We start from the raw sequence: 8997 nt of genomic DNA, 5'->3' as shown, positions 1-8997 counted from the left end.
CTGCTGCGCGGGAACGCGGCTCCCCGGGCAGGCAAGCGGGCGGCGGGGGGACGGCACCGGCTTCGGGGGGATGGCAGCCCATGGCCCGGGGCGAGGGACGGCGCTGCGCGGCCGTCGCGGCCGCAGCGGGCGGGCGGAGGAGGCGGGTGCCGCCGGGCGGCCCCGCGCCGAGGGGTGAGGGGAGCCCCGGGGAGCGAGGGGCGCCGCGCCGGGGCCGGGCGGCACGGCCCGAGCCGTGGGAGCCGAGCGTGCGAGGGCGGGCGGTGATGGAGACCCGTCCCCTGGGGCCGGGGGCGTCCCGGGGAGTTCGCGAGGCGGCGGGACGGGGACGGGCAGTGCGGCGGGACGGCTCACGGTCCCCTCTTTGTTTCTCTCCAGGGTGTTTGTGCTTCTCCGAGCCTCTCCCCGCCCCCGTCTCTCCCGCCCCCGTCTCTCCCGCCCGACCCGCCGGGACCTCTCCTCTCCGAGCAGCACCAGAGCCGCCTCGGGGCGGGCGGCGGCAGCGGTGCCGGTAGTGCGCTCTCGCCGTCCAGCCCGCCGGGAACATGGCGACCGGCGGCTACCGTAGCGCCGGGGGCAGCACCACGGACTTTCTGGAGGAATGGAAAGCCAAGCGGGAGAAGATGCGGGCGAAGCAGGCGCCGGGCGCGCCCGGCGGCGGGGAGCCCCGTCCCGCGGGGCCCGGGCCCTCGGCCGAGCTGAACAACAACAGCCTGCCCCCCGAGCGCGCGGCGCCCCCCGCCGGCGGGGCGCTGAACTGCCTCAGCCTCGCCAGCGCCGCCCTGGGCCGCGCCGCGCCCGCCAAGGAGCCGGCCCTCGCCGGGAGCCGCGGGGCCGAGCCCGCCGCCGCGCCGGGCTCCCCCGAGGGCGAGGAGAAGCTGGCCGCCAAGGGAAAGAGCTCGGGCCCCAGCGCCAGGAAGGGGAAGGGGCAGATCGAGAAGAGGAAGCTGAGGGAGAAGAGGAGGTCGACAGGTGTGGTGAACATCCCTGCCGCCGAGGTGAGCGGGGACGGGGGGCCGCGGAGCCGCCGCCGCTGGGGGCGCCGGGCGCAGCCCCGGTACCGCTGCCGGGCGGACCGCGCGGGGGTCGGGGCAGGGCGGCATCCCGAGCGACGGACAGATGAGGTGTAATTTATCCTGAATCCATTAGACCTGTCGTAACTTGCGCCCTTTTTTTTTTTTTTTTTTTTTTTTTTTGTGGCTTCTTGTCCACGGAGAATAAGTTCAAAGCTTTTTGAGGATCAAACTGAGACACGTGCCTGTTAAAGTATAGTCAAAACAATAGTAGTGAGACAAAATTGATTTATTCAGGTTGGAATAGATGTTCAGGTGTAAATATTATTCAGTTTGGAACCCAGAAGAATTTCCTTTACTGGAAAAAATGTAGTGGTTTAAAGAGCATTTTTTTGAGGCAGAGGAAGATATTTTTATCAGCCAACACCACTGTCCTCTGCGGTTTGCTACTAGTATAAAAATCTGGCATTGATTTGTAATACTCCTAGAGGAATTCAGAAGAATGATAACTAAGCTTTTAGCTTGTTTTGCAGTTAATAAGAAAGGCCACAGGAAACTTTGAACAGAGTTGGATTTCTGTCTACAGTTTTGCACTAGTAATGGTGATCACCATCTTTTTGTAGAAAAAACTTACAGTTCTTTTGGTTAATGTTATAGATTATTAAAGTAACTCTAGAAATTTAAAGATCTTTGTTTCTGAAGCAGCAGGAGAAGATGAAATTGTGTTCTTCACACCTGAAGTTACTAACCCTTGCGTGTGACATCCTAGGCACTTTCACAGCACACGCTTTCCTGTGAGGTGGTCTAAAATGCTGCACCTGTACTTCTCTAAGCGAACTAGTTCTAGCCCAGTCAGTACTGGGTTTGCACATTGCAGCAGGGGTTGTATGACATGATATTGTAGGGGTATCTGTTGTGTACCCTGTCCCTAGTTGTACTCTTGGTTTTGAGTAGTGGGCTTCTTTTTGCTCTTTGAGACTAACGTCCTAGCTCTTTGAACTAGTTTTTTGAACTGCTCTTCCTGTGGTAGTTTTTTGGTGGTGTGGTTTGGGGTTTGCTAGTTTGTGGGTTTGGTGGTGGTTGGGGTTTCTGTTTGTTTGTTGTGTGGAAGTAGTACTCAAAATATGTATTGCTTTCCAGGAAAACACATTCCTTGCTCAGCAGCTGTTAAAATCCTGTGTTTGAATTTGCTGCATTTTTAAGGGCATTTTTTTTTATTGAGGGTAATATATTGAGAAACGAGTTCTCACCTGCTCCCTAGACTTTTGAGGGCCTAAACTTTGCTGAGTGTCACCACATGTTGACACTTCTTGGAAACTTCTTGTACCTTTATGCTAACTGCTTCTGTAACTAGCAATTAAGCATTTAATCACATTTCTTGGGTAAAATTTTAATAACTGTAGATAACTGTTGTACAAGGAGTTATTGGGGAAGCTTGCTACTGGTAAGTGTTGCATTTTTTAACCAGTGTATACTTATGCAGAGCTATCTCCTTTCAGTATTTCACCCTTCTTAAATGTTTTTATTCATTGCCACATGCATTCCTAAGAATTGTTTAGCTAGGGAACTCTAGATCATTCCTGGTAGTGAGCAGCGTCAGAAACAGTCTCCAGTGTCAAATGTGAGTACCTACTTACCGGTTAATGCTTTGCAGACTGTTTACTTGTCAGGTCTTTCATACAGCTCTGTAGTCATGGGAAAATGTTTTAAAGTATTGATTCAGCCTGGTCAGCTGAAGTTCTCAGACAAAAGAAGGCTGTGATGTAGATGATGGTTTGTTGGAGTAATCTGCAGCACTCCAGTTTCTTGCTGTCTTTCTCAATAGATGCTAGGCATAGCTTTACTGTGCAATACATAGTGACTTGGTGAACATTGAATTTTACCACTTATGATCCTTTATGGTGTATGTTTTAAAATTACTTCTCGGGAGATGTTCTTTTAGAGCTTTGCTGGATTTTTATTGTCTTCATTTTCGATAAAATAATTTCTGTTAGAATGAAGTAGGCATTTTATGCTAAGTACCTCCTCTTTATGATCATCATGCCACTGTGGTGGACACCAATAAGATCCTCTGAAATTAAAATAGGTACCTGTTGAAAAAATGCACTCCTAGAAGATACAAGCTGTCTAAAAGCTTTTCTGCCCAAAACTGAATATAAAAATAGGTTTTGCCCCAAAGAAGTAGGATTTCATTTCATTTGCAATGCAGCTGGAGAATTTATTGATAGGAGAGGTGGCAGAGTAAGAAAAGTTTGTCTTGTCTTTCAAGTTATCTTGAAACAGGCATGAAAAATGTTAGCAGATTATTCATTAATGATTAATTTCTCTCCTGTTCAATGGGAAGGTAATAGAGCCAGTTCTTAAAGAGTTCTGTGTCGTAAGTGTATTTTGTATAGATATTGGTAGAGGGCAGAAACCATCGTGGGAGCTGTAAAAACGGATGGTGACAGGTTGGAAGTTGACAATGCTTTGTACTTAGAGACCACCATGGTAAAAGTAAAGGCTGTTTTTTGCCTTCTCAGCACTAGTGCTTATCCAAGTAATGGTGACTTTTGAAAATGGCTTCAGAAACACAATGTTTTTCCTTTCAGCGATCATGAAGTAGTTTCTTGAAAGTTGGATAAATATTAAGTGCTGTGGGATTTGGGTTTTGTTGATTCATAACAATTCTTCAAGTTGTAAAAGGTAACTGAATTATATGCAATTATCATTACTGTGTATGTTTCCTTCCCTAAATATTAAGTTTTATAACCATTTTTATTTATGTTTGGAATGTGTTTCTCAGTTTGTAGGTACTCACTTGATGCAGGTGTTTAGTTTACTTGCATTTTTCTTATTTACAGTTTTGGTAGTGCCTATTTAAGAAACACAGAGCTCTCATTATTCACTAAGAGTGCTTTGTGAGGATCCACATACAGGGTGAGAGTTATGTTTTGTGTTGTTACAGTTATTGTGTCTGCCTTCAAGCAAACCAAGCTGCACTGGTGAAACTGCAGCTTTACTTCTGTAACTTTACATTTGAGGATTATGCTGGTATAGCTGTGTGAGGCTTTTTTGTTGTTGTTTTTGTTGTTTTTGTTTTTGTTTTTTTCTGAACTCCAAAAAGGAGAGTAACAAGTATTTTTGTGGATATTTTTTAAAAAAAAAGGTGTATATATAATCAAAATATTCGTTCATTTGGGAAGGACAGTTATATAGCTGGGTTTTATGTAATGTGTGCAGTATAGATAAAGTTTACATTTTTACTTAACCAGATGGAAGTCATCTAAGCTGGGAGGTGTTCTTTTGTTAATAACAAGGTGATGAATGATTTTAAAAGGTGTAAGGAACACTGATCTTGTATTTTGTACCTGAGGCTGCCAGATCCAAGACGCAACAATCTCCTGACCTGTTTATGGGATGTACTGGAGTGAAAGGTAGAGGTGATTCAAATACAGACTCTGCAAAGGCTGCTCAGCCAGTCTGTGTTCGTCTCTTGTCTTATGAACAGCAGTAAGGATATCACTTCTTGCAACCCCACTGATGGCTTCCTGTCAGGAGTCTGCCTGTGTGTGTAATAAGCACTGCATATGTGGTGCTTGGTAGGTGTTGCACTGAACAACAGCCTTGGAAGTAAGCAGAGCAGGCAGTGCTTTCTGTGAGGAAAGAAAGTTCCTGCTACTAGAGAAGTCCAGTGTGCTCAGCTGAGGAGATTCACAGAAAGTTGCTGCGTTCCAACTGGAAAAACATAAAGAAAATTTAAGTGCTATGTGTGTCAGGCATAGCAATTACTCTGTGTGTTGTAAAGGAATTGAAATCCTTCTCTGAATGGCTGGAAACTAGAGAGAGAGGAGTGGAATCCTGTACTAGCTGTTGAGCTATTTTGATTAGACATTTGTCTTCAGCATTATCTTTCTTAGTGATTCCCTACCTGAGTATTAAAGTGTCTTCATGTTGTATCTTAATGAGGTAGTGTCTTTCTATTGTCTAACATCTGTTGTACTGTAAAAAAACTTTTTTTTTGTGTGTGTGAGTTTGGGAAAAAAGAGCCTCAATAAGTGGTTGTTCAAACTATTAGAAAACCTCCTGCATTTGACTGATACCCTTACCATTTGTGCAGATGTAGTAGTGTTATAATTGAAGTCTGAAATACATTTATTTGACCTGGACAACCATTCATGATAGGTTAGACCATTCTCTAGGTAGACTAGATGTCTAGTGAACACATCTTATTAGGTAGGATTCCATCTATAGTTCTTCCTTCAGATGTGGCAGGGTGAATACAAGCATTTTCAGGTTCTGATAAAAGAATTGTATTGAGATTGTTTACATCCAGTTTGTGTTGCTGTTAATACCTTCGTGAATTCTGATTTGAACAAGTCTCCTAAGAATACCTGTTCAAAGGGCGTATTTTTTCTTTCCATCTTTTTTTAGCACATGGTAAGCTTATCCTTATCTTTTTGAAGTTTTGTTTTGTTTAAGACTATGCTTTAATATCCTGATGTAGCTGGGTACTGGAAGTAATTTGGCAAAAAAAACAATCACAGCAAGTTTTTAATAAACTTAAAAGTCTGGAACACTTTCAGTCCCAGAATCCATGTAGCAGCTTCTAAATTGTTGTGTGTGTGCCTTCAAAACCTGGTGAGCCCATCCTGTTGCTTATCACTGGCAAGTCTGGGAGGAAACCAGGTTTCCCTGTGATAAGCAATGGAACTGCATGGCAAAATTTGATGGACTGCGTGCTCATGAGGTCCTTCAGTCATCCCCATGAGATATTGGCTACAGTTAACTGCACTTGAGGTGTTCCTACACAATGCACACAGCAAGAGGAGCTTCCTTAGTCCCAGAGATGTGGCATCATTAACATAAGTGAAACCTGGTGGGGTTAGTCCTGTGACTGTTGCAGTGGACAGTTCCAGGCTCTTCAGGAGAGCTCAGGCAGGGAAGGTGAGGGGCTGACGTAAGTCATAGTGGGGCTGGAATGTATGGAACTTGGAGTTGGCAATGGCAGAGTAGAGAGCTACCGAGTAAGGATTAAGGAACAAACTTCATTGTGGAAGTCTTCTATAGGCAGCCCAGCCAGGATGACAGCACTGACAAATTATCCTTTAAAGGAGCTAGGGGATAGTTACAAATCAGGCACCCTTGTTCTTATGGGTGGCTTCAACTTGTCAAATGTTGACTGGGGGCACCACACAGCTGGTACAAACAGATCCAGAAGATTTTTAGAATACCTGGATGATAGCTTCTTAATATAGATGCTAAGGAAGTTGATAATCAAAGGTGCCCTTCTTGATTTGTTGCCTTCATCAGAGATGGGCTTGTGAGTGAAATGGAGTGGTCGGTGGCTGTCTTGGCCACAGTGACCATGAAGATCAAGTTTAGAATAGGCATGAGGAGTGCAGACTTCAGGCTGCGCAGGGAGCTGCTGAGTAAGGTCCTACGGGAAGATGCTTTTGAAGGTGCTGTGGTCTAGCAGTGCTGGTCACTGAAGCACAGCCTTCTAAGAGTACAGGAGCAGGTAATTTGAAAATGTTGAAAGTCAAGCATGACAAAAGGCTAACTTTTCTGAGCAGGGGTATTCTGCAGCTCAGGCAAAAAGGAAAATGTGTGTCCAGTGGAAGCAATGTTCATGGACATGGGAGGATTACAGAGGTGCTGTTTCACCTCTGTTGGAAGAAAATTTGTGTGGCTGAAGTTCAGTCAGAGTCGAAGCTAGGCAGAAATGTGCGAGAGCATAAAAAGGGCTTTTAAAAGTATGTTAACAGCAAAAGACAGTGCAGAAATAATGTATGTGATGAGGATGATCACCTCCCAAACTGGAACGTAGAGTAGAGATATTTAATGGTTTCTTCACTTCAGTCTTCAGCACTGGTGGTGGCATCTTGGAGTCCCAGTGGCCTGGGCTGGAGAACCATGACTGTGAGAGTGATAAACTCTCAGTGAACCCCAATCTTGTAGAGGACTTGCTTCTGCAACTGAATCCCTTGAAGTCTATGAGACCTGATAGGGTTCATCCAAGGGTATTCAAGGAATTGGCTGATGTCATCACAAGACCTTTCTCAATGATTCTTGAATGGTCTCAGGAATCTGAAAATCTGAAAATTTGACTGGAACTTGACAAATGCCCCGATTTTCCAAAAGGGCCAGAAGGATGCCCTGGTAACTGCAGGTGTCTGTCTCACTTCAGTTCCTGGTAAAATTATGGAGAGGATTATGTTGGGAGTTACTGAGGAACCCCTGAAGCACAATGCAGTCATGGATCACAGCCAGCACAGTTTCATGAGGGGCAAGTCCTGCTTGTCAAACTTAATTTCCTTTTTTGACAAGATGACTCCCCATTTGATCAGTGGATGCCTGTTGTGATCTTTTTGGATTTTGGTAAAGCTTTTGATCAAGTTTGTCGCCGGATCCTTGTGGACAAAATGTCCAGCACACAGCTGGATAAACATGTTGCATGATGGGTGAGCAACTGTGAGCAAAGGGTTATGGTGAATGGGGTTACATTAGGCTGGTGACCTGTCACTTGTGAGGCTCTGCAGGGCTCTATCCTTGGCCCTCTGCTTTTAAACATCTTCATAAGTGACTTGGACACAGGACTTGAAGGAATGCTAAGTAAGTTTGCTGATGGCACTGAGTTGGGAGGAAATATTGATTGCCATGGAGACAGAGGGACTTTGACAAATAAAAGGGCTGGGCAATCACCAACCCTGTGAAGTTTAAAAATTGCTGGATTCTGCACATGAGGTGGGGCAACCCTGGATGTACAGAGAAACGTAACACTGGAGAGCATCCTTGTGCAAAAGGACATGAGGGTCCTGGTCGAGGGCAAGTTGGATGGGCCACTGTCGATTTGTTTGTACTGAGTTCTTAAAACTGTATCTAGCTTACATTCATTACGTATATTTAAACTCATGTATGGTTTTGTCTGCAGCTTTTTTCCCCCAAGGTTCGAGTTGTGTATTTAAAGAATTTCAATTGGTAAACTAAGTGGAAGACTTACTTTCTGTGCTACACGAGGTCATGGGAAATTAAAATAAAAACCACAACCCTGATGTTTTATTTCAGGATTTTGCTGTATTTGATCTGCTTGCATGTTGGTATGAAGAACTGAATGGAACATTTAGGTCTCTCTTACTCCATGCCTGCAAATCTTATATTCAACTCTGTTGTATAGTCTTACTGTTAGCAGTCGCATGATCTTAGAAGTAGCTATCTTTGGTACAGAATACGAGAACATTATCCTGAGTTAAGGTAAGCTTAAGAGAAGAAATTAACAAAAAGAAATCTCTCAGAGAAACAAAAGTAATGCTGTGCCGTCTGCAGTTTTTACCTATCTTAACTCTCAACAAAAATACAAAAAAACCTCCAAAACAGAAAAAAACAAACAACCAAAGAAACAAAAAAACCCCACCCCCAAAACCACAAAAAACCACCCAACCAAAAAAACCACCCAACCCCCCCCCCAAAAACCTCCAACTCCCCCCGCCGCCCCCCCCCTTCCCCCCCCCCAAAAAAAAAAAAAAAAAAGAGCTAGGTATGAGCTTCACACAGTGTTTTATGCAGGATTTCATTGATTTTCTTGATCTGAAACCTTATGTAAGTGACTGAATCTCTTCAGACAGAAACTTTTTAGTAGGTGAGAGACTTGTAGAAGCATAGTCCAGGGCAGTGCTGGGTATTTTCTTTGTGTAGGTATTGAATCTAAGTGTAATTAAGGTTGAAAGGAACCTCAGGAGGTCTTTAATTCAACCTTGTTGCATCCAGTCAGATCTTGAAAGTCTCCAAGGATGAAGTCTTTGCAGCATCCTTGGGCAATGCTACCAGAACATGACTATCCTTGAGATCAAAGTGTTTTCTTTTCTTTTGGTCTGTCCTTTAAATTTACATCCATTGTCTCCTGCCATGCACTGTTGCAAAGAGCCTGGGTCTATACTTGGTGTCTGCCTGGGACAGTTGGAAAAAACATGGATTTGGTTTTTTGGAAGAGCAACAATCTAGACAG

The 8997-nt window shown here is 44.7% G+C and overlaps 1 protein-coding gene across 1 annotated transcript in view; it reads left to right on the top strand.

Annotated features, from left to right (window-relative positions):
* Positions 1 to 395: 395 nt before the first annotated feature.
* PAWR (pro-apoptotic WT1 regulator) overlaps positions 396 to 8997 on the top strand; it is a 72303-nt gene continuing 63701 nt past the window's right edge. The window contains exon 1 of the mRNA XM_066319214.1: positions 396 to 998. Coding sequence (XP_066175311.1) covers positions 546 to 998 — 453 coding nt within the window. The 5' untranslated portion in view covers positions 396 to 545. The remainder of the gene's footprint in view (positions 999 to 8997) is intronic.

This window comes from Sylvia atricapilla, chromosome 5 (assembly GCF_009819655.1).
Source record: "Sylvia atricapilla isolate bSylAtr1 chromosome 5, bSylAtr1.pri, whole genome shotgun sequence".
Lineage (NCBI taxonomy): Eukaryota > Metazoa > Chordata > Aves > Passeriformes > Sylviidae > Sylvia > Sylvia atricapilla.
The sequence above is the reverse complement of the archived record's forward strand: the minus strand, read 5'-3'. Positions and strand labels throughout refer to the sequence as shown.